This window comes from Apodemus sylvaticus, chromosome 1 (genome assembly GCF_947179515.1).
Source record: "Apodemus sylvaticus chromosome 1, mApoSyl1.1, whole genome shotgun sequence".
Classification (NCBI taxonomy): domain Eukaryota; kingdom Metazoa; phylum Chordata; class Mammalia; order Rodentia; family Muridae; genus Apodemus; species Apodemus sylvaticus.
The window spans coordinates 94,945,349-94,973,272 of NC_067472.1; the positions used below are offsets into that span (position 1 = coordinate 94,945,349).

Genomic DNA, 27,924 nt, shown 5'->3' on the forward strand with positions numbered 1-27,924 from the left:
CACGGTTGGTAAAGGGTTTATTAAGTGGCTGGGGAGGTCTTCCCACTCTGACAACTGAAAAGCGCTTTCCACACCTTACCCTCCCCAGTTTTTGCCACTCTGCCTCATGGCTGCAATCTCATACTGTAAACACCTTCCTTTCAGAGTTCAGTACAGGGGCATCTCTTCCCCTAGAAATAAAACTTTCAGTCTCAACTCAAAAGGGAACAGAGGCATATATCTCGGTTTCTGCAACATTTGGTACAAGTTTGCAACAAAAACCATATATAGCAGCATGCTGCCTACCGGAGAGGAGAAGGGGCTAGCCTGGGCAAGCCTTGCGGGAATGCTTTAGCATCTGTGTTATCACTGCAGTTTTCACATATGGCAGGTGGAGCTGCACCACAGCGCAGGAGTCTCATTGCTCCAGTTCCAGACACTGGACTCTCCAGCACAGGAAATGTCTCTTGGAAGTTAGTAAATATACAAGTACAAAAAAAATTGCCTTAAGAAAATTTTCACAAATGACTAACCATCTGAAATGTTTTTTTTAAATCACAGCTTTTATATATTATAAAGCTCCTCCCACCCCCATGGAGTCTTTGATGAAATAAACCTAGTCGCTATCATCTGATCCATGTTCTGAGCCTCGGTCTGAGGCCTCATTGTTTGAGCCCTCTGGTTCTGATTCATTTCCAGAGCCCTGGCCAGAACCCTCGTTGTCAGAGCCCTGCTCTGATTCATGGTCCGACTCTGCACTTGGAGACACCGGGCGAGAATCATTCTCATTCTCGGAACCTGCAGAGGGGCTCCTCCCAGACTGCACAGACTCATTGTCCGACTGCTCAGAGCCGGAGCGCCTTCTCTTTCTGGACGGCTGGTCACTGTCAGAGTCCTCATCCGACTCCTGTCTACCGGACCTCTGAGGGCTGCCCGCCTCGCTGCCAGACTTGTTCTGGTTGTCATCTGAGTCGCTCTCCGATGAGGCACGTCTGTTAGGCCTCTCGTCATCGTCAGAATCACTGTTGCTATTCCTGGGGTGTCTGGAGGAGAAAGGTGTGGGTGAGACTCTAGGACAGCCAACAGCACTTTCTGGTCTGGGTCATGCTTTTGAGCACCTGCGATACTTGTTTTGTGTCCTATTCTGTAATGTGGACCCTTCACTGTAAACTGAGATCAACAATGAGGGAGCACTCAGTGAGCACAGCGAACAGAAGGATGACTCATACCTACCATGTTAGGTTCTGTTTAACAGGCATCTTTCAATTTTAAACTCAAAAGGGCAAAGAGTGGAAAATTTTCAGTTGACATTATAACAAATCCTAGGCACAAAGGTAAAATGTGGACCCTCTGATGGTGGCTGAGACTCAGAAGTCTTAAGACTGACAGTAGGAAACTTCCTGTCCTAAAACACCCATGTCAACTGACACCTGAAGAGTAACCTCAGTGTTGTTCTGAGGTTTGCGGAGGCACCAGGACTTCACAAGGATGAGGTCATCAACAGGATGACAGGGCTAAGCAAGGGGCCTTCAGCTTATTAACGTTTCTTCCCAGGATCCATCACTGTTGCTGACATATGTCAGGGAAAGGGAGGCGGCAGCAGCCAGGGGTAATGGCCTCCGCTTCAATAGGTTAGAACCACACCTTAACCACAGAGAGGCTACCTCAGCTCCGCAGCTTTGGTTTCCATGATACATTCCTACAGAACTCAGCCTGGGAAGGATCCGGGAAAAGGGAAAGCAGCCCTACATACTAAAGAAAGGCACCTTGTGTCTAGGTCTGGAAGAAGGTACCATACAAGCATTACCTAGCACAGGCCATTAAGAACATGGAGATGTGACCAAGGGGACGATGACAGGAACATGAGCTGTGCTGACCCATTCAAAATCAGTACCACTTCATTCTATTGCTCAGACATATCATGGTGACTGGGACAAAGTTTAATTGATACAAATGGTACACATAATCTTGGCTGTGGCTATAGGCCGCAGCTCAGTCTCGCAGATGCGTTCTTTGAAGAACTGCATCTCTTCCCCTAGCCCTGCAGACTGCTACCAACAGCCTGAGGGGCACTGTGAGGACAAGGGCAAAGCAGCCCTTCAGCGAAAGCAATCCAGATTTGTATCAGGCAGTATCTTCAGAGCAAAAGAAAATGACACCTCCCCAGATGGTTCTGTTGGGCTAGGCAAGGGCTTCACCAGAGCCACAGCTATTGTGAGCAGCCCGGAATCTCCCTCCTACTGCACTTAAGAACCCCTTCTCTTACCAAAAACAGAGCTACCATCACCAATTCTAGGGTGCTGCTCACTAGAGCAGCAAATGGGAAAGTGAAGTAGACATGTTCAGCCCACTGCAGGGTGGTTTGGGTCTGAGGTATCCACATCACCTGCCAGTCTCTCAGGAGGAACATAAATGTTGGCTGACTGAAGAATGGTCACGGGAAGGCGTGTGGTACAGAAAGCTATGTTCCAGGAGTCTAGGGGTGGGCGGGCATGTGACCACCAGAGGCAAGCACAGTCAGGAGTCACTGCATCAAGGCTATGAGCTCAGGGTGGGTGAGCTAAGTCCACCAGGAAGGCAGAGGTGTGCCTCCAGCCCAGCAGAGGAAGAGTGGACACTAAATCCCTCATCTCCACAAGGCCAGGGCCAGGCCACTCCTAGTACCTGCTGGCCAGTCAGCGTTGGGCAGCAGAATGACACTCGCTTAGGGATGACTAGGACATCAGCTAAGCTTCTCAAGGGCATGTCTGTTGTGGTTTCTTCTAGTTATAAGACACAGAGTCTTATAACTAGGCATGGAGTACAAGTCTGAGGCAGGAGGGTCACCGAGAGTACAAGACCAGCCTGGAGCTGGTGAGAGGACGGCACACTGACCACTCCCAGCTATCTCGTCTCCAATTTTGTTTTCCCTCTAAGGACAAAGATGCACAAGATGTCTAGATGGCTGGCCAGCTGCCACTGTGGCTTCCCACAGTTAGAATATACCCTGGGATTCCTGCCTCCTATCAAACTGGGACTTACCAACCATCAGAATTTACCAAGGGGAGTTCTTACCCTTCATCAGCAATTTTCAGTTTATCCTCATCTGAAGAATCATCACTTGATGATATAATGGCTTTGGATTTTATTTTTCCCTTCATTGAAGGAGGCAGGCGTTCTGGCTTGGGCTAGAGAATGTCAAGCAGAACCCGTTAGTTGGGGATATCATATTGTTGACATCTTATTAGACTAGGTTTTATTATAGTAACAATCAACAGCCACCAATGAAAGCAAGCATTCGTGCTGGAAGAAGCTACAGAAGAGTGGACTGTGGCACTCTGCCAAACAGGTAGGCAGGCAGGCAGGCAGACACAGACACACAGACACAGACAGACAGACAGACAGACAGACAGACAGACACACACACACACACACACACACACACACGGCAGGAAGACAGCTCTAGAACTCACAGCCTTCTTCTTCTCTGCTCTTGGACGGCGCTTCTTTGGTTTGGGGCCATTTTCTGTTTCATCATCATCAGATCCTTCTTCTCCCTTTGGAGGTCTTGAATAGTGAACACCAAGAGGTTGTCAGGAGGTTTGTAGCTGCCAGGCCTAAGGCTACACTGCCATCACAGTGGTACCATTCTGTATGGATACTGACTCAGCTCTACTGTGCACTCAAGGGCACAGGGTCTACAGTCTTCGGGTCTGCAGGACAGTGGCCATCACCCCGTCACCTATCACCATCACGTGTGGCTCCTCCTTCATCTACACTGCCATCTGCATATGGAGCAGTGCCTGAGCGAGGAGCCAATGGTTTGGATCTCCCAATCTTTCCCTGTTTTCCCTCCTCTCAGCTGTTACAAAGATCCTCCCTGCAGCCACACAGTGACGGTCTGATGGCTCAGCAGGCTCGTTCTCAAGGACAGGAAGCACAGGAAGGATGAGTCTCAGAAAACAGCTGAAAGGAGAGTCCCAGGCAGGAAAGCGTGGGGCATCCTGGGTCTTAGGACAGACAGCACTGGGTGGTTAAAGAGAAGTTTCACAACCATTCATTCACATTCCAGAGAGGAATAGCTCACTGCCAGCCAGTACTGCACATGCACAGTCAACAAAGCTGCCACCCTGGCTGCTTACTTCACATCTGTGTCCACAATACGCTACAAGAAAAGAAAACTGGGAATGGTGGTGCTCATCAATGACCTTAGTGCTCTGGAGGCAGAGACAAGCAGATCTCTGAGAGTTTAAGGTCAACCTGGGATACGCAGAAAATTCAAGGCTAGTATGGAATACATAAACCCTATTTCAAGAAACAAATGGACAACGGTGAATGTCAGTTGTTCCATGGAATAAGCTAGAGAGACATGCAAATCAAACGCTCGAGATTCTGAGACTAGCTAAAGCAGGGCGGCGGCAGTTTGGGAAGACGAAATGTTTATAACAAGGAAAGGTCTCTCGCCTTTAGACTCTCAAACAGTAATGAGGACACTACCTTCTCCTCCTCTTCTTCTTCCTCTCTCCACCTTCCTCTTCTTCACCTTCCTGCTCACTGCCACTGCCCTTCCTTCTCTTCTTCTTCTTGGATATAGGGAGGTCGTCATCAGTGTCATCGTTGACGAACTCATCAAACTCGCCTCCTTTCTTGGCACGCTATGATCCAAGAAGACCACGATCAGTCACTTCCAGGCACTGAGAGCACAGCTCGGCGCAGGAGGCCAGAGCGCCCTTGTGGGCCTCTGACAAGTGAAGAGCTAGTGTTTACTAAGTCACGCGGGAGAGGGGCTTGGCTGGGTCCACACTTTCTACACTCGTCATGAGATGGCATCGACTTCCTGAGAAGTCAACACAAGGCAAGCACACCTTCAATTAAAAAGGCATCTACCCCACCTTAGCTCTGAGAAGGCTGGAAGGCGTTGGTTGTTAACCCCATGGCCATGTAGCTGACTGGGAGGTACGGTCTCTGCAGCTACCCAGCATCACCTACCAAACGTCATACCAGATCCTTCAGCTTGGGAGAAGACCAAGATTCAAAGTACAGTTCTTCCGAATGCTCATTTTAGACCCTTGAGTCAGACTCCCACGGGAGCAGGGACTACGGGCCTGGCTGAGGTCGGCGGCCACTGCCCACAGCAGACACTGCAATCTGGGTCGGACTATGCCTTCGTAGAGGATGTCAAGGCTAAGAAGTGAGGACAGAGCCAACTAAACTAAGCTCTTTGTTTTTTTTTTAGAAAGCCCCAAGGTGCTAGGTGGTGGTGGCGCACGCACTTAGGAGGCAGAGGCAGGTGGATTTCTGAGTTCAAGGCCAGCCTGGACTACAGAGTGAGTTCCAGGACAGCCAGGGCTACACAGAGAAACCCTGTCTCAAAAAAAAAAAAAAAAAAAAAAAACCAACAGAAAAAACCAACCCAAATCAAAAAAAATAAAAAATAAAAAAAAGAAAGAAAGCCCCAAGGCAGCCTCTGAGGTGGCTGCAGACTGCAGGCCGGATCTTACCCGCCCTCCACCTCCACCTCTTTTCTTCTCCTTTGTAGCTTCAGTCTCGCCAGTGAACATGAGGATATTTTTGGTTTTTTCCACATACTGGGCTCGCTGTTCCAAAAGTTTCTTTTGCTCTTCCTTTTCTCTGAGACGTTTCTCTTCCTAGTGGAGGGAGGGGGTATATAGGAATTGATCAAAATGTTCTTATAATGAACAAAACCATCGTGGAGTAGGCAGAGGACTAGCTCCTAACACACAGCGTGTACACGCCACTCCTCAGCTCTAGTGTACACGCACCTGCTCTTTGAGAAGCTTCTGCCGTAAGAGCTCCTTCTCCTGCTCCTGCTTGGCCCGCAACTCCCGTTCCTCCTCATCCTGCTTGCGTGCTCGGGCCACGTGGTACTGGGCCTGGCTCAATAAGTCGGAGCACTGCCTAATATTTCAGATGCAAAGACACATCACAGTTAAGAGCACCTGTTTTCCTTAAACTCGTTGTGCTAAGTTTCCCAACTCCGAATCCCTGTCTTGCTTCACTGACATAATGTGAGAAAAGCAGACAAGTATTTCTTAGCTGGGAGTGGTGGTCCAGGCCTGTACTTCTAGCATGAGAAGAGGATCCTGAGTTCTAGCCTAGCTTCACAGCAAGACCATGCCTCGCAAAGACAACAGAAAGAGGGCTTTCCAACAACCTAAGTATACTACATCAATTTCCTGAAAGTACGAAAAGGTGTTGTGGGTGAGGGACTCTAAGGAGAAGGAAGAAGTGGCCCTGAGAAGCCAGGAACCACTTTGTTATGGTGCCATGCTCCTAATTTACACTGATGCTCCTACTCCCCCCAAAAGGCATTACCTCGCTTCAGAAGCAGCAAGAGCCAAATCAAATCTCATTTTATCTCCAACTTTACTCAAGTAACTGAAGTATCTAAATGGAAGGAGAAGATAAAAGATATTTCACTCAATCCTCATATTAAGGCCCTGTTTAATAAGAAAGGCAAAATATAGTTAATAATGTCAGTAAACTAAAAAATAACCATGACAACAGGTAGTAAACATTAAATTTACTAACTAACCGTGTCAGCATGGTGGGTGGGGTAGAAGTCATGAGCACTTACACGTCATGAGATGAGGCAAGAAACATTAACAGAGATGAACATAAGCACAGTGGATCACCAGAGATGGGAGCTGTCATCTTACCACACTGAACTGCTAAGTCCTATAAGGTTAAACACAGCTGAACTGAGCTGAACAAATCTGTTGAACAGTAAGTGATAAGATCTTTAATCCTAGCTTGATGAAAATCAACATCCCATAAAGACACACTGGAACAGAACACGAAACCGACACAGTGGAGACAAAACAGCTCACAAGAGTGAACCACTGGCTCAGACTGCTGAGCCCACAGCCAGCCAGCCAGCCAGCCAGCCAGCCCGCCTGCAGGATCAGGCTCCGAGAGCCCAGGACTCTGCCTGGAGTATGGCGCCACCACATGGCAACTGTGTGCTTTGACCTTACACTAAACTGCTGGACCTCTAATGCTTTCTTTCCCCTGAGGATTATTAGTATTATTATTTTTTTGAGGTAAGTAAAAAAATTTTTTTTTAATCTTCTGAGACAGTTTTAAGGAAACAAGCCATTGTAAAGCCCTTTTCTTCAAAGTTCATACCTGTGTGCAAGTTCCAGCTCCTTCACAGCATTAAGGACTTCCTTCAGATTACTTTTCTCATCTTTCAGGACAGAGGTAGCTAATCTTTGCAAGACCAAGGCCACATTAAACATCAGAACAGTGTCACTGGGTGCCACGTGTCTGGCCTGTAAACAGAAAGCAATGCACGTAGCTTATGACTGAATGCCACCAAAGGCTTTTAACAGGTAAACGCCAGGTAAACGCCAGGCAGCCGCTGAGGAGTGGTGGGCGGACGAAGTCCTGTTACCTTCAGTAGCGTCTGCTTGCACTCCTGCAACTTGCCACACTTGAAGAGGGCACGGGCCAGGTAGAGCACAACTTCAGTGTTTTGGTGCTTATAGAACTTTCGGAGGCAGTTCTCATACTACAAAAAGGAAATGCTAGTTAGAAACACAGCAGAGCTGGGAAGTGGTGGGCTTCCCTTAATCCCAGCCTGCTCTCCAGACCGAGTTCTAGGACAGCCAGAGGAGTTACACAGAGAAACTCTGTCTCAAAAATAAACAACACAACATAGCAGGGAGATATTCTCATGCTGTGTCAGGATCTCAAACAAATTTTAAAGCTCTGAAAAGACACTCCATTCTCGCTAATTCCAGAGACTAATCTGGAGTTGACTTCTGACATTAGTGAGTTTACATATTTACAATATAAAAATCTGATCACAGAAAAACTAGGCTAAAATATTTTTTCACTTGGAATTTGGCCCAGTGCTGACTGGAAGGTAAAGAGAGTTAGGTCTGCCAGCCTGCCTGGCTGCCTCAACCTTAGCTTGGAAAGCCCTTTCTCCTATCTTTAGGACACTATCCAGAATCAATTCACCATGGCCACCATGACAAGTCACACTCTTGGATCCTAAGGGTGACACACTCTTAACATGTTCCCCTGGGTTCTGTGGAGACTATTGTCAATGAACATACAAGTCTCACACTTTAGCTAATGTGTTAGTCAGACTAACTGATCTGAGGTAATTTTACTCTAGTGTGTGTGATGTGTATCTTACGTGTGTGTGTGAAGGGAGAGGTGGATACAGGGGCCAGAAGATGATGTCAGGTTTCTTGGTGTCTTGATCTGTCCTTTGCTGTCTTATCCCATGGACAGGATTTCTCAGCCAGAGCTTGCCACCCCTCTACCCTCACCCTTTTAGCTATCCCAGTGAAACTCCTGTCTCCATTGACAGTACTGAGAAAATACATACATTTTTCATGGGTACTAGGAATCTGAACTTAGTTCTCATGACTATGCAGCAAGCACTTCTACACAGAGTCATCTCCCTAGCCCCCCCAGAGTTAATTTTTATACAAACATTTTTTGACAAGCATATACACATCCTGTTAAAGGTAACTGACAAGGTGGTTTCCTGGACTAGCTCTCATGGCTAATTTGCATTTCTCGAAGGCAGTGCATCTGTTCTGCAGATTGGGATGGCTCATCTACAAGAACACAACCTCTGGGTTGTGCACTCAACCTGAGTTCTGTAAATCCCTCTGATCACTTTAGCTCCCGAAGCCTGGACTAACTACTCTTACCTCTTTGTTCAGAAGCCTCTTTTTTTCTGACCATACTCTACCCACAGACACTAAGAGCTTTGTTATTTTAGTGTCCTGAAAACAGTGAGTTTCCTTACACTAAAGCACTCAGCAAAAATGAGAAACTAACAAAATCTATAGGTACAAGCCTTGTTTCCATTTTTGTCTCCCCACCTCATTTTGTATTTCTTTTGTCTTAAAAGATAAACAGTGGGACAGGATAGATAGCTCAGTGATGAAGAATACTTCCTGCTCTTAAAGGCCTTAAGCTTGGCTCCCAGCACCCGTGGTCAGGTGACTCACAACTGCCTGAACTCTAGCTCCAGGAGAGTCAAGCCTTCTTTGGCCTCCTGAGGCAGCCTAATCCACAAGGCATGCTTTCACACAACACAGACACACATGTAAGGAAACATACAACTTTAAGATATGCATTTAAAGTAAGGGCTGCCATGTGACTGCAATCCCAGCTACTTGGGAGGCGGATGTGGGAGGACATGATAACACAGGGCAACACAGAGAGACGCAACATGTACAACTTCATCACCTAACATTACTGACACATGTTTCACTTCAGACACTAAACCTTCCATTTAGTGGATACTTGTCCTACAGGTTAGTGTCCAGTTCTTTTCATACTGGATCCTCTCAAAATTCTGTGAGATTAAGAGACCTCCACTCTTTATAGACAGCGAAATAAGTCAGAGGATCTCTGCATGTGGCATGAATTTGTGGAACTGGGACTCATATCTACCTGGCCTTTTCATTACAGAGATGACATGAAAGTCTATTATGGGAGCAATGGCTCCACACGACATGCAAATATCTGGAGAAGCAAAGATGTTACCATCTGAACGGCACTGATATACTGCTTCTGCTCCACGTAGATGTGTGCTAGGTTCAGCCACACATCACTGATATCTGCTGTTGCTTCTCTCACTTGGGCGAATACATCTCGAGCTTCACGGAAGTATCCTTTGTGGGCCAAGACAGCTCCTAAAGTTATACAAAGGCTGACAGTAAGAAAGGTCTGACTGTTGCTCTAACAACCGAAAGTCCAATGCTAAACGTGGCACTGTACAGGAAACCACATCCACTAACATCCCCAAAAGTCTTAACTTCACTAACTGTTAGGGACCCAAGGCTTCTAGTCACCTATGCCATTGGCAGCATACAGGTTCTTGGCATCATTTCTGAGGACTTGTTTGTAGATGGCCAGGGCACGGTCTTGATGGCGCTTTTCCTATAGGAAAGAAGAATTACTGAAAAATTCAGCAAGGATACGGACACCGATCTTGCTGAAGGAGACAGGAGATTACCTTTTCTCGGTCTCGGGTTGGCTGATGCAAAGTCTGGAGCCACACATTGCCAAGGGCCAGCATAGAGTAGGTGTCACTCTGTGTGGCTGGCTGTTTCAGTATCCTCTCAAACTTCTTCTGACCTGGGCCCCATTCTTGTTTGGCCAGATGGAGGTTACCAATCAAAGACCAGGCATCCGGATGATCCTATGTGCATATGAAGAAGTAAATTTTGCACTCTGGGATCTGAGAAAATCAGTCCTCTTCCCCAAAATGGCTAATAGCTGAAGAGGTTTACAGCTCCAACACTATGGTGGTTTTCAGACCGAGAGCTGAGACCTGCTAGTGAGCTGCAATCAATGCGGTGTCTGTGTCAGCATACACAGTGCAAAAGAAGGGAACGGACTAATAGCGGTGTACTGCCCACCAGAAGAGTAACTAACGACTTGTGAACCCATCTTTCCATGTGCAGTCTTCTCTCTGTGAGCCACAATCAGAAGCTCAGATGACCTACAGATGCTAAGACACTGACTCTGGAAGCTGTTCTCGGCAGGCTACAGAGCTGGGTATAGGGGATGGGAGGCAAACAAGGAAGAGGAAAATAGAAAGGAAACAGTTTTATATATTTAAAACAATTCTGATTATGAGAATGACTAGTCAAACAAACTATTATACTCTTTAAAGTCTCTAACAAGTGAGCTAAAGATAAAACAAGGCACTAAACTCAGAGGTGCCACGGTTACGGGAGACATCACAGCCATTAAACCGACAGACTGATTTTGAAAGGAAAAAGGAGATTTCCAAAACTAAGTCAGTAACACTAACCTGATTGATCTGAAGGGCTTCCTTAAACCAATCTGAAGCTTCATAGAAGTTTCCTTTATCTCTGGCCATGGCTCCTAGGCGCAGATAGCCTGAAAGTGCACATTGAATTCATCTTCACAATCTCACGTCTAAAGGGTCCTAACGGTTAAGTCTGACATTTGGACCAGCTGTGTTTTGTTAATACTTTCATATAGAAGAGAAAAGCCTCACACATAGAGACGCATCACTCTAGCTAGGAAAAAGAGAAACTGAATCACTAGGTCTTTTTTTTTTCCTTTTTCTGTTTTGAGACTGGGTCTCACTATGTTTGAGCTTTGGCTGGAGTGTAATTCATTACATAGACCAGGATGGCCTAGAACTCAGAACCCCCCCCCCCCTTTTGCCTCTGGGGTGCTGGGATTACAGATCCATGGCTGTAAAATACAGTAAGGGTCACTGCACACAAATACTGATAGCCTATAGTTAAGCTGCTCTCTGAAATGACTGCTCAGTCACGGACAGTCCTGGGAGAACCCACGTCCTGGGTTGGGGGAGTAGGGAAGCATGAGGACTCATCACCACACACGGGACGGTTCACAATTTGAACTTTAGGAATTACGTATAGAATTTTTCATATAATATTTTGAGAGTGGAGATGAGTGTAGGCAAACGAAACTACGGAGAGTAAAACCCTGGAAGAGAAGTAATTGCTACAGAGCATATAGGTTAATTTTAAAATGCCAATTATTTACAATGCCTTGGTTGTAAAAACGCAAACTAGGTCATTTTAGTAATAATTGTTTCAAGAAAAAACCCCTAGTCAGGGAAGAGCACTTCCAGACTACACCACTAGCACGGCTTGCCAGGGAGCGGCTCAGCAGCTGGCTCTGCTGCCGAGCATGACTCGTGTGACTTGTGCTGATCCTTGTATTTTCCAGCATAAGTAAATAAAACTGCGATGCTAGTTTTATTTACTTTCTTTAAATGTGTATTGGTGTTTTGCCTACATGTATGTATGTCCGTGTGCGTGTGTCAGGTAGGTCCCTTGGAACTGGAGTTACAGACAGTTGTGAGCCACTATGTGGGTGCTGGGAATTGAACCTGGATCTTCTGGAAGAACAGCTGGCCTTGAATTCCTGACCCGTTCTGCCTCTACCTCTCTAGTACTGGGATTACAGAAGCGTGCTACCACTCCAGGCTGCATCTTTAAGAAAAACTTTCTTTCCTAAATAAGTTTTTGCTGTTATTATGGAAATTAGGATCTCTCTCTCTCTCTCTCTCACACGCCCAAAATTCTTACAATCTACGTAGTTAGGGTGCTCTCGTAAGATGTTTTTGTACAGTTTTTCTGCTTCGTGAAATTCGCACATGGCCTCATAGAGCCTGGCTAAGTTGTAGGATGTGGTGACAGAGATGGCATTGTAATAGTGCTCATCGTGCTCTGCCTCTGCCTTTGCGCGGTCCAGGGAGGCCAGGAAGTATTTCTGTGAGGAAGAGAAGGCACTGTTATTGAATTCAGCTGAGCATGTGCCTGCCGCTTGGTGGAGCATACAGAAAAGGAAGGTTTGTTTCCTCACCTTTGCTTCACCTAGGTTTCCAAGTCTAAAATGGAGGGCCCCAACATTATTCAAAATCTCAGGAGGGACATCGGCCTGCACCTTCTCCTGCAGGATGCGTGTGGCTGTTCCATAGGCTGAAAGGGCACCCTGCATTTTCACAGTGGACACAGTAAGACTTACAGACCACAGAGAGATGCAGTACACCTGCTTGTTAACACACGCCGTCTAGGACATAGGAGCAGATATTCGTACCTGTATGTCCGTCTGTTCTAAGATCTGAGCCAGCTCAATCCAAGCTTCCACGTCATCAGGATACTGTTCTGTGACCTTCTTCAAATGGCCCTGGAATAAATGAGATCATTAAAATATCACTGTCAAAGTAGACAATGACAATGATAAACATGGCCACCATAACCTGCTTAAGAAGCCAAAGATCTGGCACTCAGCTAAGCATCCACAGCAGGAGTATCAGGGTCCCTAGGATTTAGAACACACCTTGGCTATGTCCCGTTTCTCCTGATCTTCTGAAGCGGCATACAGAGAGCCAAGGATTTTCATAGTTTCATAATTGTTCGGATAAGCTTTCAAAACTTTCTCGAAGCACTGAGATGCATTCTCTTTGTCACCTCGATAAATATACATTTGCCCCAAACCAAAAAATGGTAGGACAAAGGAAGATGAAGCAAACTGTGTGGCTTGATAGTAGTACTGAAAGGCTTGGTCATAATCTTCCTGGGAAACGAGAACAAAACAAGACCAACGATACGTCAGAGTGGTCAGAAGCCTGAAGGCAAGCCTCTAAGCCAAAGGACGACTCAGGACGTGATAATGGCCTCACCTGAACATGGAAGGACCGAGCCAGCTGGTAGCAGCTTTCTGCTTGCATTGCTTCCACCTCTGTGTTGTGGAATGCGTGGAGAGCCAGGTGCTGCACTTTACTATAATCCTGAATTCCATACCAGAGAAAAGTTGAGTGATGTCAGAAGGTTGCTTGAATAGTAACTCACTTTAATTGGTAACATTTCATTTAGCTGTAAGGTGTATTTTCATCTTCTCCCTAAATAGCTGAACTTCAGCATTGTAACAGTTATAACCTTAAATGAATAATCACTATGTAATAATCATAACTGCAACAAGTAAAGCAGCAATCAAGAATGATGCAGCATCAAGCTCTAAGCCAGTAACTCTGCCTCAATTTACTCATCAAGAAAATGGGCACTCAGCAAGAAAAAGGCTGGAAAGACAGCTCCGTTGGAAAGAGCTATGCAGTCATGAGGACTTGTGTGCAGATCTGCAGCACTGACACAGAGTGGCCATGCCTCTGTAAGCTTAGCGCTGGGAGGTGGAGAGAGGGAGAGCTCAGGGCCACCCAGTTTAACTGGATCAATAAGCTCTAGAGTCTGTGAGATGCCAGCTCAAAAAATCAGGTGAGAGGGATTAAAGAGGTGACACAGCAGTCAAGAGCTGCTGCTTCTGCAGAAGACCCAGGTTCGGTTCTCAGCACCTACACGGTGACTCACAATCTTCTCTAACTCCAGTTCCTGGGGATCCAATGCCCTCTTCAGATCTCCTGGGGCACAGACACCATCTGGTGCACATTCAGGCAACACGCATAAACACAAAAAAAATAAAAGTAAAGCCTTCTTTCAAAAAAGGTAAAGGGTGGCTGAGGAAGATACCTGACACCGACCTCTTGCCTCACACAACTGTGTATTCATATGCGCGCGCGCGCGCACACACACACACACACACACACACACACACACACACACACGAAAGGAAAGAAGGAACAGCCTCCTTACCTCCCAGGTTAGATATGAGCATAACGAGGGGAGCCCTGCGCATGCCCTTTTAACAGTGCTTAGGACTTAGCACTGAGCACACGAGCAGCTCATGTCCTTTTAACAGTGCTTAGGACTTAGCACTGAGCACACGAGCAGCTCATGCCCTTTTAACAGTGCTTAGGACTTAGCACTGAGCACACGAGCAGCTCATGTCCTTTTAACAGTGCTTAGGACTTAGCACTGAGCACACGAGCAGCTCATGTCCTTTTAACAGTGCTTAGGACTTAGCACTGAGCACACGAGCAGCTCATGTCCTTTTAACAGTGCTTAGGACTTAGCACTGAGCACACGAGCAGCTCATATTAGTAAGGCTGTCCACCCTGTCAACTTTTACCTAAACTGTTACTCAGGTATTTTAAAGTTTATAGTACCATTTAGTCCCTGGCTCCAAGACAGCAAGTTGAACTTTCCTGCTTACTGTATAAAGACTGCTATTGGTGGTAAGCCGCCCATAAGCTCATACACAACCCCACACTCAGGATGCCGCAAGCACTCCAAATTAGACCCATTGGGTCACCAAATAAGATAAAAAGCACCTTCTCTCCCACCGAGGCCTGACCAGCAGTTCAGGTAGGGGAAGGGAATCCAATGGCAGGTAACAGAGTCAGAGATAGATTGGGATGTAAAGTGTATAAACAAATAAACTAGTGAAAAAAGACAAAAAAGCAGAGGGACTAATTGGAAATAGGAAAGGATCAGCAGGAGGGTGGGGTGAGAGGAAAATGGAGGGATATGATCAATCAAGGTATACAACAGGGTTTCTCTGTGTAGCCTTGGCTGTCCTGGAACTTACTCTGTAGACCAGGCTGGCCTCAAACTCAGAAATCCACCTGCCTCTGCCTCCCAAGTGCTGGGATTAAAGGCGTGCGCCACCACTGCCTGGCAGTATACAATATTTTTATTAAAATGTCACAGTGAAGCCGGGCAGTGGTGGCGCACGCCTGTCATCTCAGCACTCTGGGAGGCAGAGGCAGGCGGATTTCTGAGTTCAAGGCCAGCCAGTTCCAAGGTCTACAGAGTGAGTTCCAGGACAGCCAGGGCTACACAGAGAAACCCTGTCTCGAAAAAAAAAAAAATGTCATAGTGAAACTCATTATATATGACTAATATATGCTAGTAAAAACTTTAAAAATGAAAAACTTTATCAATGGTACCTTGGATTTGGTATGTTAAGAAATCTAAAATATGGTTCCACAAAAATGGTGGAATTAACGGGGAAGATCAACGTGTGAGAATAAAGAGAAGCACCACTGACTGATACCTGTACCTACAGTCAAATTCTATGAAGCAAGTGCTTCCCACCTGGGCCTAACACAGCCTGCTGAAGTCTACTGCATGCTATGTCCTGACTTCTCCAAAGGCAGGGCTTCCTCCAGCCAGGCCTGGCCTCTTCCAACTACCTAGTGACACCGAGTTTAACACAGGTTTAACGGCTTCTGCACTGTGCTGACATCCCCTCACCACTCGTCACTTGCTCATTTCTCTGCGTGCACAAAGGCCTTGGCTTGAGTGCAGACAGCAGTCTTACTCAGCTTCCATCGCAGGCTGCACACAGTGCCAATGCATATCAAGTTAGTGAATGAATGAATGTGCTCATTCTCAGGCAACTAATACAAGCTCTGATTTGGGAATAAAACAAAAACATGACATTTTCAAACTTCTTCCCAAGTTAAACAAAAATCACGTACTGATTATATTCAGAAAAAAACAAATTTCAAAATAAATAAATAAAAACATTTTTTTACCTTTTTGAAGAAAAAGTGGTTTGCCAGATGGTTCAGTACCATAGGGTTGCTAGGATCAATGGTATAGGCTCTGGAAAGAAGCTGCACACCATTTTTGATGGAATCAGCCTAAAAGAAAACAATGTAACACAATGGAGTGAAAAACACCTTCTAATTAGCACTGTCCAGAAGGTCCTTTATCTATAGTTCAACACCATAAGACAGGATGCTATTCTTCATAAACGATGCAAAGTACCAAATAAGGAAATACCAAATTGTTACAATGTAACTTTCTTTTTTTCTTTCTTTCTTTTTTTTCTTTCTTTCTTTTTTTTTTTTCTTTCGACTTTTTGGTTTTTTCGAGACAGGGTTTCTCTATATAGCCCTGGCTGTCCTGGAACTCACTCCGTAGACCAGGCTGGCCTCGAACTCAGATATCCACCTGCTTCTGCCTCCCAGAGTGCTGGGATTATAGGTGTGCGCCACCACCGCCCGGCACAATATAGCTTTCTTAACAAAAGTATACTTGGTACCAGTCTTAATAACTTATGCTGACTCTGAGAACAGACTAAAGAACATTTCTAAGACTTATCTGTATTGATATGTATGAGCATTTTGCCTGTACACATGTATACCATGTGTGTACAGTGACCGTGGAGACCAGAAGAAAGCATCAGATTCTATGGAGCTGCAGTTACAGACAGCTGTGAGATACAATGTGGGTGTGATTTTTTAATATTAATTTGTAATGAAATCCCAGTTTTTGATTTTGTGTGTGTCATGGTTTGAATATGCTTAGCCCAGGGAGTGGCACTATTTGGAGGTGTGGCCTTGTTGGAGTAGGTGTGTTACTGTGGGTGTGGGCTTTAATACCCTCATCCTAGCAGCAAGGAAGTTAAGTATTCTGCTAGCAGCCTTCAGATGAAGATATAGAATTCTTAGCTCCAGCAGTACCATGCCTGCCTGGATGTCACCATGTTCCTGCCTTGATGATACTGGACTGAACCTCTGAACCTATCAGCCAGCCCCAATTAAATATTGTTCTTTTAAGAGTCGCCTTGCTGTTCACAGCAGTAAAACCCTACTAGTCCTGCCTCAGCTGCCTTCTTGGTGTGGAAGCCATTTTACCTTGCTAAAGGATCACAGCTTCCTTCCTTTTGTTCTTTTTTTTTTTGATTTTGGTTTTGTCGAGACAGGGTTTCTCTGTGTAGCCCTGGCTGTCCTGGAACTCACTCTGTAGACCAGGCTGGCCTCGAACTCAGATATCCACCTGCCTCTGCCTCCCAGAGTGCTGGGATTACAGGCGTGCGCCACCACCACCCGGCCTTTTGTTCTTTCTTTATAACACATGGTCTTACCATGTGTACTGGCCTGGAGCCCTCTATGTAGACCAAAACTGGCCTCAGACTCACAGATCTGCCTACATTTGTCTCCTGCGTGGGAAGAGACAACCATGCTCCATGCCTGGCCTCAGATCAGATTTTTATAGTCTATGAGACATTTCGATTTCTGCAAGTTCTCTTCCTTTTCTCCAATCCCAAGTGACAAATCATGATTGAGTAACTAGTCAAGATAATCTATTCTCTTCCTCTAGAGATTGGCCTAAGGAAGAAATTCTCACTGGGGACAATGTCAGGTTTTGTCATTACTACTATGGTGATGGTACTGGCATTTAATGGTAAAGGCCAGAGAGGCTGGAAAACACTCAGTAAAGAGAACAGTTACTCAAAAGACTCAACTGTCAACAATGTTGACAGAGAAACCCTGGCAACCTTTTGGATAATTAAATATAGAAGCAGAACAGGAACTACCTTTACATTATTAGCTGGAACTTCTGAGGGAAATCCCTACAGAAAGCCTCTTGCTTCCTTCCTTTCTGTAAGACTAATGGAACAAGCAGTAACCATCTAATGGCTGTAGATACAGGGGAAAGTCACGCATTAAGGAGAGGTTAACATAAAGTTATTGCAAATCACTGTATCTGATAACATTGTGGTGTCATGTGTAAGATCTGAGATACTTTGTTTAGTGAATTATAAAAATGTTATTGTTTAAGTCAGTGGAGCATGGATTTGTTACTTTGTCAGATACCTGTTAGATAGATCTATGGGCCTACAATCTCTCATCTGAGATTCTAAACTTCAGAAAGTTTTAAAGCCATTTTTGAGGGGTGTGTGTAGTATGTGCTAGTCTTAAAACAGATGGAAGGGACATCTTACCTAAGCTGTGAGGCTATCTTCATATGGCTATACTACAGAAATGTTTACTTTTGGGATGGTGCCAGCAGCCCAGGCACCACATTTCCTATCTATAGTCTAGAATCTAGATCTCTAATGCATAACTTATTCTAGGAGCCCTAGATAAGGGACAGCAGGCCTGACAAACCTGAAGCTAGAGGTCGTCTTTCTTCTCATACCTCTTTATTGTTGAGTTCTAGAACAGCCAGTCCAACCAGTGCTCCCACACACTTAGAATTGAGTTCCAGGGCTCTGCTGAATGCTAGTCGAGCTTTTTCCAGTTTGTTAAGTTTGACAAAGCAATGGCCCATTCCTAAACGAACTTCAGCTAAAAAATAAATAAAATTAAGTCATTTGTCCTGCCAATCTAAGATACTTTAAGAGTCCAATTTCCAGTGTCTGGACTCTTTTAAGACCTGTTGGCCTACCACAAACTTGATTTCATTAGTAGTTAAACCATATCATTCTAATTCTTCCCCTTCTTATGGGCACCTCTCTCACTATACAAAAGAATATCTATAATAATGGCATTTTTCTTATTCTATAGCACCCACTGCAGTAAACTACCACCACTGGCTCCATTTCTACTTAAAAATTATTATGTATATGTGTGTGTACATATATGAATGTGAGTGCATACACTCTGCTACATGCATGAATAACCTTACTATTTAAAATAGAGAATAAACCCCTCATCAAGACCTTCAGTCCATGTCTGAGTATACAAAGCTGGTGTCATTCATCTCTGAGCTATGCTCATACAATCTACCTCATTTCAAGGTCATAGCAGAACACAAGCATGCCCTTCCTAAGGCTATGCTCCAGTGGTCATAGGATCCTCTCTCATCTATTTGAAGACACCATGACAGTACTGTTTCTCATTTTTCCTGCACTGTAATATTTTCTTCTCTGGACCATTCTCAGCCATATTCAAACATTCTACCATCTTACAGAAAAGTCTCTTGATTCCATTTCCTTTCTGGCTGCCAGTCCATTGCTGTTCTTCTAGACAACTGATAAAACAAGTGCTGCCTCTAATTCCTTTCTTCTGTTTCCTCTAGTGAGATGTCATGCTTACTACTCCAATAAAATTATCTAATCAAGGTCACTAGTGATCTGCATTCTGCTCATCAATCCTGCCCATTTCACTGGCTTAACCACACAATGAGACAGTCTATAACCCTTGCAAAATGTTTCACGTTTGGCTTCAAGGACATTACTTTGAGGTTTTTTGCTTTCCCCCCTTATCTTTGGCCACTCCTTAGGCTGTTTTTTCCGAATCTTCCATTTCCCTAACCTTTATACTTTAGAGCAGCTGTTCTCAACCTGTGGGCTCTGACCCCAAAGGGGTTAGACAACCTTTCATAGGGGTCACTGAAGACTATCAGAAAACACAAATATTTATATTACAATTCATAACAGTAGCAAAATTAGTTACGAAGTAGCAACAAAAATAGCATTATGGTTGGGGTCATCACAGCATGAGGAGCTGTATTAAAGGGCAGCAGTGTCAGGCAGGCTGAGGGCCACTGCTCTGGAGTGTCCCCGGGAATTTCCCTGGCTGCACTTCCTTCCCTCCTGGCTTCACACACTCCTGGCTTTTGTACTATCAATACATTGGTTTTCAAGTTAATCTGTTCATCACAGACTTCTTTCATGAACTCTTGCTAGTGCCTTTTGTTAGACAGGTATTCAATCTTTTCATGTCTAACCAAGTTTCTCTTGGACTGTTTTCCAAATGTAGTAAAATGTAGCTCCACTCTTAAAACCTGTTTGGCTTTTGATTCTTGCTCTTTTTGCTTCACATGTCACATCGGCTCTCCTTCTAAAATGGGAGACTGTGACCACACGTACCACCCACCGTTATCTCCTCGGTTGTGAACTTTAATCGGCTGTGACCTGCACGCTTGCAAGAACCTTCTCCAGGGTTCACGTGCCTGTGCCCTGACCTCCTATTCTAGACTCATGGTACTTTTTTCTTAAAACATTATGTGCACTAATGTTTTTTCTGCATGTATGTCTGTGTGAGGAAGTCAGGCCCCCTGAACTGGACTTACAGACAGTTTTCAGCTGCCATTTGGGTGTAGGGAATTTAGTTCTCTGCAAGAGCAGTCAGTGTTCCTAACCTCTGAACCCTTTTCCAGCCCCTCAATAGTACTCCTAAGCACAAGTCGGATGCCACATTCTTCTGCCCAAAGCCCTCCAAGGGTTCCCATTTTTGTCAAAAGCTTGAAGTATCTAATATATAAACTCAGATATGCAACATGAAAAGCATTGGGCAGTATCTTCAATCTCATTTCTTATGACTTTCCATCCATTTCCATTCTGGACACACTGGCCTCCATGGTATTTCGCAATTTGCCAAGCAGTTTTCTGAGGACCTTTGTACCTGCTGTGCTTTTTCCAGGATGATACTCTCCCATATGTCTGCATGACCCTTGGCTATTCTAGCACTTTATATCCCTGGGAAATTTCCCTGGCCACCCTTTGTATAGACCTACTTTGTTTCATGTTCTCACCCTTTCATGGTCTATGTTTTTCTTATTTAACTCACTGGAAGGTGAATTACATGAGCAGGCAGGAACTTTTATCTTTTGGTTCATTGCTGCAGTCTCAGAACAGTGCCTAGCACATAGTTGATACACCAAAAAATATACTAAATGAAAAATATTTGGGAAGAAAAGTAGCACAGGTCAAAATATAATATGATCTGCCATTCAGTTTTAAATAAAATAAACACCAAGAAAAAATAATCTTGGGGGTGGGGGGCAAGGATGATATTGGGTGTCTTCCTCCTCCTTTCTCCACCTTATTTATCTAAGCAGAGTCTCTCAACCAAACCAGAGCTCATTAGTTCTGGTGAGTGTGTAGCTAGCTGGCTTCTGCCAGCATCCCAGCTCTGCCTTCTGAGTGTTGGGATTTCAGATGGTCACCACACTTGCCTGACTCTGCAGCAAGAGCAGGGGATCCAATCCAAATCCCAGGCCTTACTCTGGGCAGCAAGCACTTTACACTGAACCATTTCCCCAACCCCAGAACAAAATAACTTTGATCCTTTCATTTCATTACTCCTAAAGTATCTTTTTATAATCAATTTTCAATCAAGTTGATCATAAACAGCTTAGAATTAAAAGTCCTCCTACCTGGACATCCTGGGTTAGTGCGCAATGCTTTTTTATAGTAAGCAAGAGCTCCTCTGTAATCCTTCTTGTTGAATGAAATACAAGCTTTCCCTGTCATTATTTAAAGAAACAATATTGTTGATTAAAGAACATAAATTTATTATGTTTTACACTAATTTATATCTCAGTAAGAAATACTTGAAAATAGTGAATTATCATATTAAAAATGTGTTTTCCATAGGTAGTGCAATATTTTAGTCCTAAAAGTCTTTATGTAAAATAACATTAAAACTACCTCATAGTTATTCTATGAAGAGATTATTTGTTGACTCTTCAGAAGCAAACAATAACTTAGTCTACTTTGCTTCTGATTGCTGTGATAAATACCAGGACAATAACAACTTAGCGAGTAAAGGACATATTTTAACTTACAGTTCAGTCTGTCACGAAGGCAAGTCAGGGCAAGAACTCAAGCAGAGACTGAAGCAGAGGCCACGGAGGAGTGCTGCTTCCTGGCTCGCTCCTTCTCCCTTGCTCAGCCTGCTTTTTTTTATACCACCCAAAACTAGCTTATTATATTTATATATATTCTAATATATACTTATGCACTACACACATATACACAAAAGATATTCTCTCTCTCTCTTCCTCTCTCTCTGTCTTCCTCCCCCCTCCCTCTCTCTTACATATAGAAGCTCCCAGGCAATGCTGATCAACTAGAACCTAAGGTCCTGCTGAAGACCACTCACCAAGAAGGGCTGGAATATTGTTTGGAGACTGGTTAAGTACAAAATGAAACTGTGCGTCAGCTTGATCCATTTTGTCACCCTCGAGCAGGCAGAAGCAGGCTCTTCCCAACAAATGGTTCTGTAATGGACAGACTTTATTAAGACTAGAGACCATTTACCAACCACAGAGGGTAGAAGCTTGGCATTCCTCTGTAAGTGACCAGAGTAGCTGGCTACCAGTAAGAATCTCTAAGTATGAATGATCAGCTTACCCTGAAATGCAAATCTAGGCCTAAGACAGCAACAAGACAAAGGTCACAATCCTAAAACCTGCTTGAAATTCACTGGGAATATGGACTCAACATGTACATATACACTAAATTTGCCAAAATAACAGTTTAAGGACTAATGCAATTCTAATTTCAATAAGTTATTCTTTTTTGACTGTATCAACAATTATTTTAGTAAAAACTTTCACAAAGAATATACTATACACATATTTTGCTTTCATGTGGTATTCTATACTCTCGTGAATTGAAACAAATTTGATTTACCTGATCATACATAATAATTTTATCAGCCATTGTATACAACAAAGTTGCCTGTGTAATAAGGTCCTTCTTATTGTCTTTGTTCTTTTCTTTCCGAGCCTGCTGTACATAGTAGGCAGCCAGTGTATCCAGGCAAGTCATCTGGTCTTTCTCGTGGTCTCGATAGTCCAAATTGCCATCTATCCGCGCTGCCTCCAGCAGCTTCACAAACTCTTCTGTTTTTCCTTGTTTGTAGTACTCCAGCTTTAGGCAAAGGGTGAAATTAAAATCACTAAACATGTGTCCACACACAAAACTACGCAAATGTTTATAGAACCTTTATTTGTAATAGAAAAATGAGAAGCCAATTAAACAAGTAAATCAATAGAACAGCTGTGGTATATTTCTGTGAAGCAAAGATTTGAACTATTGACAGCAATTACAAAATAAATAAATCTCAAATTAATTATGCTAAAAGAAGCCTGTCTACCAACAGAATACATACCGTGTGACTCCACTTTTCTAAGACTTAGAAAATACTTAACAGCAAAAATGCAAGTAGTGCAGATCAGTGCTGGTTGGAAACAGAAGGGCTGAGAAAGAACATGGAAGGAACTTTGGGGCATTGGATAATCACTGACCACATGTGACTGTGGTGGCAGCTCCACAGGAACACCCAAACTCAATACCAAATGGTACAATTCACACATAAGCAGTTTATCAAAGTCAATTAAACTTGGATACAGCTATTAAAACTAGAATCACCACTTGGGAGACAGAGGCAGGCAGATTTCTGAGCCAAGGTCAGCCTGGTCTACAGAGTGAGTTCCAGGACAGCCAGGGTTATACAGAGAAACCCTGGGGGTTGGGGGCGGAAGGGTTCACAAAAGATATGTGTATTTCTCATCTAGTAATAGTTTAACCCCAGTACTGACTGAGGAAATGAGAGAGAGGGAGAGAGAGAGAGAGAGAGAGAGAGAGCGAGAGCGAGCGCATGCACGAGCGAGCATGAACCTGGGTGCTTGCTGGCCAGACACTCTAATAAGGGGACAGATGGATCTCTATGAGTTTGAGGCTAGCCTGGTCTACATACTAAGTTCCAGGCCAGACAGAGCTACACCCTGTCTCCAAGAAAAATAATAATATTGGTCTTTTGCCTCCACATGTATACACAAGGGCAACATACAAACAGATGCCTATATACTAACCCCCACCCCCAGTAAACACTAAGCAGAAGAGACTCTGTCTCAAAAACAACAAAACTCACTCAGGCTTTGGTTTTGCCTCTTCCAAAAATTATCAGTGACTTTGGGACAGATTATTAACTTCTCTAGGCATATGCTACATAGATACTATGTATCTATTTTATATCAACTACTGTCTATAGGTCACACAGCATGCCAGGAGCTACACACATTTCCTTCAATCCTTACAACTACCTAATAAAGTGAGTACTAACATCGTCAAAGTTTTGAGCAAAGAGCCTCAGAAATTAGAATATTGTTTAAGGACAAACAGCAGTCATGCTGGAATTTGAACAAAGTCTTCTTTAAACCCAAGACTACAGTTTCCCCAAAGGAACCCAATCTACAAAGCTTTATCAGTTTATTCTACCACTAATACCAAGTCTACAATAACAGGATCCACGACTTGATCTCCAGGGAATAGGAGAAGTTGATTGTTCTAGCAAAAATGGCAAAGTCTGTTAGAAGAAATACTTTTTGTATATACATATGTTGATGGAAGACATTTTGTTGTTATTGCTTTGGTTTGTTTTTGGCAACAGTTTCAATATGGAACCTAGACTAGCTTCAAACTTGCAATCCCCTTGACTCAGACTCTAAAATGCTGGCTTTTAGAAGTATGCCACTTTACCCAGCTGGGAAGATTCTCTTAGAATAGACATTTTAGAAAACAGAAGCAAAAATAGACACACAGAACTACAATGAACTAAGTGCAGAGCAAACGAACAACAGAATGAAGGAGATGGCTTACAGAGGGGGGAAATCTTCACCTATTCATCTAACAGAGAATCTGTCTAGAATACATGAAGAACTCAGAAACTAGCCATCCAAAATTCAAACAATAAAACAAGTAAGCCGATCAACAAACAGGCCAATGACATGACAGATGCTTCCCAAAAGGCTAAGTACAAACTACTAAGTCCATGAAAAATGTTCAGCATCTTTAGTCATTAGGCAAGTATGTATGCAAAGTACACTGTGTGCTCGGCATGGAGGCAAAAATCTTCCAGCACTTGGGAGGTGAAGGCAGGAAGATCAAGAGTTCAAGGCCAGCCTCAGACAAATAGCTGGTTTGAGGCCAGCCTGGGCTGCATGAAATTCTGCTGTAAACAACAACAACAATATCACCCCAAACAACAATAAATAAAACAGATAGCAAGATGGCTCAGCAGTTAAGAGCAGCAAGGATGGGGGTTTGGTTCCCAGCACCTGAATGGCATCAGACAACTAGGGGTCCAATACTCTCTTTGGTCTCTGAAGGCATCAGACATACACGTGATATACAAGAATATACACAGGCAAAGCACTCATGTAAAATATGAATAAATCTTTAAGAACAAAACAGAAACTCCAAAAAATAAAACAAAATTTAAAAAAGCTGAGATTCTACCTTGTCCCAGTAAAAATGGCTATTACCAATAATAACAACAATAACAAATGTTGACAAGGATGAGGAAATCAGTAGGGAAGTTCCTCATGGTCTAAAAGTAGGCCAACTATATGACCCTCCTCTACCACTCCCAGTCTTATATCCAAAGGAAAGAGTCAGCACATATAAACACTACCGGCACGTCCACATTTAGTGTGTCTGTTCACAAAAGCCAGGCTATGGAATCAGTGTAGGTGCCCATTAGGTGACTAGTAAATATACTATACATGTAAGAGAGTTTTAGCTAGCCATACAGAATGATCCATGTCAGTTTCAGGAAAATGGATGGAACTAGAGGACATACACAAAACTCTAAGCATGGTCTAGATTTTTTTAAATATGTGCGCTGGAATTGACAAACAAAAAAAGAACAAAGCCTCAAAGTAGATGGATTACAGCAGGGTATGGGGGTGAGGGGGGTTACGAGGATGAATATGACCAACACACAATATATGCATATAGAGAAATGTCTCAGAGAAATCCATTAATATGTACAATGTGCAATAACAATTACATATATTTTTAAGATGAATACCTGGGAGGCTGAGCAGGAAGACTAACGGTCAAGGCCAGCCTGGGGAACGTAGTGAGACTCTGCTCATAATAAAAGGTAAAAACAAGGCTGGGGACACAGGTTAGTAGATGAGTGATTGCCCAGTATCTTCAAGGACCTAGATTCAATCCATAGCATAATTGAGCAGAAAATGTGCCCAATTCCAAACCTACTTTTCTGACCATCAAGGTAATATTAGGAACTTCTTATGTATCTTTATATGAACACCACTTGTAGCATACCAGTTTAGGAAGAGTGAGTATAGTTTATTTTACTATTTCTCATAAGAGGAAACATGACACCAGGGAGTAGAGTATCTAAAGTTATAGGCTCCCAGACTGGATTTGCTGAGAGTTCCTAGTAGTATTCATATCATGGAGGCAGGAACAAATATGACAAAACGTGATGCAGAGATAAATTTCACCGCAAAAGAGCCTCTTTATACATTAGCTTGGAGCCTAATCACCTTCCAGAATCTTTTAAAAGAAATGTTATTGAAAGCAATGTTTATTCCATCTATCTATACATAAGCTAAGCTTCATTGAATTACCAATAAGTAATTAAAACCTCAATATAGAGAACTATTTACCTCAAATGAATCTTGCACCTTTATCAACAGACATTAATTTACCAGTAGAGTTGTAGTTAGGAAACTGCCCTTATTGTTCCATAAATTATAATATAACCATTGTTCATGCGTGCGTGCACAGCCCTCACTATCCTGGAAGTAGACCAGGCTGACCTCAGAGATCAACCTGCCTCTGCTGCTACCGTGTCTGGCACAACTAATTTTCAAACAGATGATTTAATCATGTACAACTGATTTAATCATGTGGGCTATTACTGTACTTTGAAATCAAAATCACATGCTTTTTCCAGTCAACAGAAAAAAAAATCTGCTATAGAAATACTGACCGCCAAAGCAATCCATATGTGCAGTTGTGTGTGCTCCTGCTTCAGAATACTGATAACTTCATCTCCCTCCGGCAACTGATCGAAGTCAAGTTCAATGACCTAAAACACAGAATAAACGTTTCCTTTTTAAATTTACAATTTCTCTCGTCTTCGTGTTTTGAATACTCATCAATGGGCATACACAAAGGCTATGTACTCAATAGGTTATAGTCTCGTTTGGTCAAAGCATAGCAAAGCAGATGACTCCTTTTAGCGATGTGAACATCGCTAAAACTATAAAATTCCCAACGACTTGCTTACTCAAAACCAAAATGAAACCTTGTATAACCTATAAGCCAATGAAACACTGATAGGTTTGAGATCTTGAGAAACACGATCCCAGAGGACAGGCAAAATTGAATACCAACGTACACTTAAATCACGGAGGTAGTATAGTGTGTCACCTACATGCTTAAAATGTGGGCACCAAAAATTAGAAGAAAAATATTCTGGAATATACCCAAGACCACCATATTTTAGAAATGAATTCTACCTCTATCAAAAATAAAAGTGGGAAAAATGCAGTCAGACGGAAGCAAAGCTGTTATTCAGGCAAACCGCACGCCATGGATGAAAGTGGGTCGTTGCTACCAGCACACAGGAGCGGCTAAATCTCGGGCCCCTTATCTCCGCCGAGAGAGCTGTGTTAACAGTGTGCCTTGACAGACTTTTCTTCCAAGGCATTAAGAACCATCTCTCAGATTCCCAGGGAGATTAAAAAAAAAAAGTCGCAAATCGGAGCTGCAGGTAGCCCGGGGGCATTGAGTCCCCTCTGTAATCGGTGAGGCTTACTCGGCGCTCACACCCCTGCGCCCCGGAAGACAGCCGACTGTCAACAAGGAGCAGGCTGCAGGCGAACTTTCCCGAAGTCCTTGCAACCAGAAAGGTGACCAGCAGAGTGGTGCCTGGGCCGAGAAGCTGGACTGCGGCTCTCCCCTCAAAAAACCTAGGGGAGCAAAGTCGGCGCTGGGATCGGCCAAGTTCACAGCCCTCCCCCGCTCCACACTCGGCACCTACCTCGTCAGTATCCCGGAGGGGAATCTCGATGGAACCCCGCGACATGGTGAGCTCTGAAAGCAGGCGCTTCTCACCCCGCCGCTCGGCAGCTCGAAGTCCCGGCTTCCAGCCTTGCAGAGGTTACCACACCTCACACCCAGCGGAGCTGCCTGAGTACCAGCTTCTCCTTCCCTGTCGGCCGCTGAAACAACGAGCTTCAGACCCCGACCGGCCACTTCCGGAGGCCCCGC

The 27,924-nt window shown here is 44.0% G+C and overlaps 1 protein-coding gene across 1 annotated transcript; it reads right to left on the bottom strand.

The window, feature by feature from the left end:
• On the bottom strand, window positions 1–27,924 carry Ctr9 (CTR9 homolog, Paf1/RNA polymerase II complex component). Its single transcript, XM_052201189.1, has 25 exons — window positions 27,695–27,924; window positions 26,639–26,737; window positions 22,522–22,761; window positions 21,989–22,106; window positions 21,261–21,350; window positions 18,297–18,445; window positions 15,902–16,009; window positions 13,151–13,258; window positions 12,808–13,044; window positions 12,565–12,654; window positions 12,331–12,459; window positions 12,054–12,237; window positions 10,775–10,863; window positions 9,971–10,156; window positions 9,807–9,894; window positions 9,499–9,647; window positions 7,376–7,492; window positions 7,108–7,253; window positions 6,295–6,366; window positions 5,742–5,877; window positions 5,460–5,606; window positions 4,456–4,613; window positions 3,432–3,525; window positions 3,034–3,146; window positions 1–1,022 (listed from the first exon to the last, which is right to left on the bottom strand). The coding sequence occupies exons 1-25, from the start codon at window positions 27,737–27,739 to the stop codon at window positions 596–598; spliced, it is 3,519 nt and encodes a 1,172-aa protein (XP_052057149.1). The 5' UTR covers window positions 27,740–27,924; the 3' UTR covers window positions 1–595.

What these genes read in the sequence shown, in the direction of transcription:
- Ctr9 (XM_052201189.1), bottom strand. Translation starts at nt 27,739, where the DNA reads ATGTCGCGGGGTTCCATCGAGATTCCCCTCCGGGATACTGACGAG. An exon ending in CTTGCTGCTTCTGAAGCGAG is followed by an intron (nt 5,878 to 6,294) that starts GTAATGCCTTTT and finishes CTGAAATATTAG; the next exon opens with GCAGTGCTCCGACTTATTGA. An exon ending in AGAAGCTTCTCAAAGAGCAG is followed by an intron (nt 5,607 to 5,741) that starts GTGCGTGTACAC and finishes TCCCTCCACTAG; the next exon opens with GAAGAGAAACGTCTCAGAGA.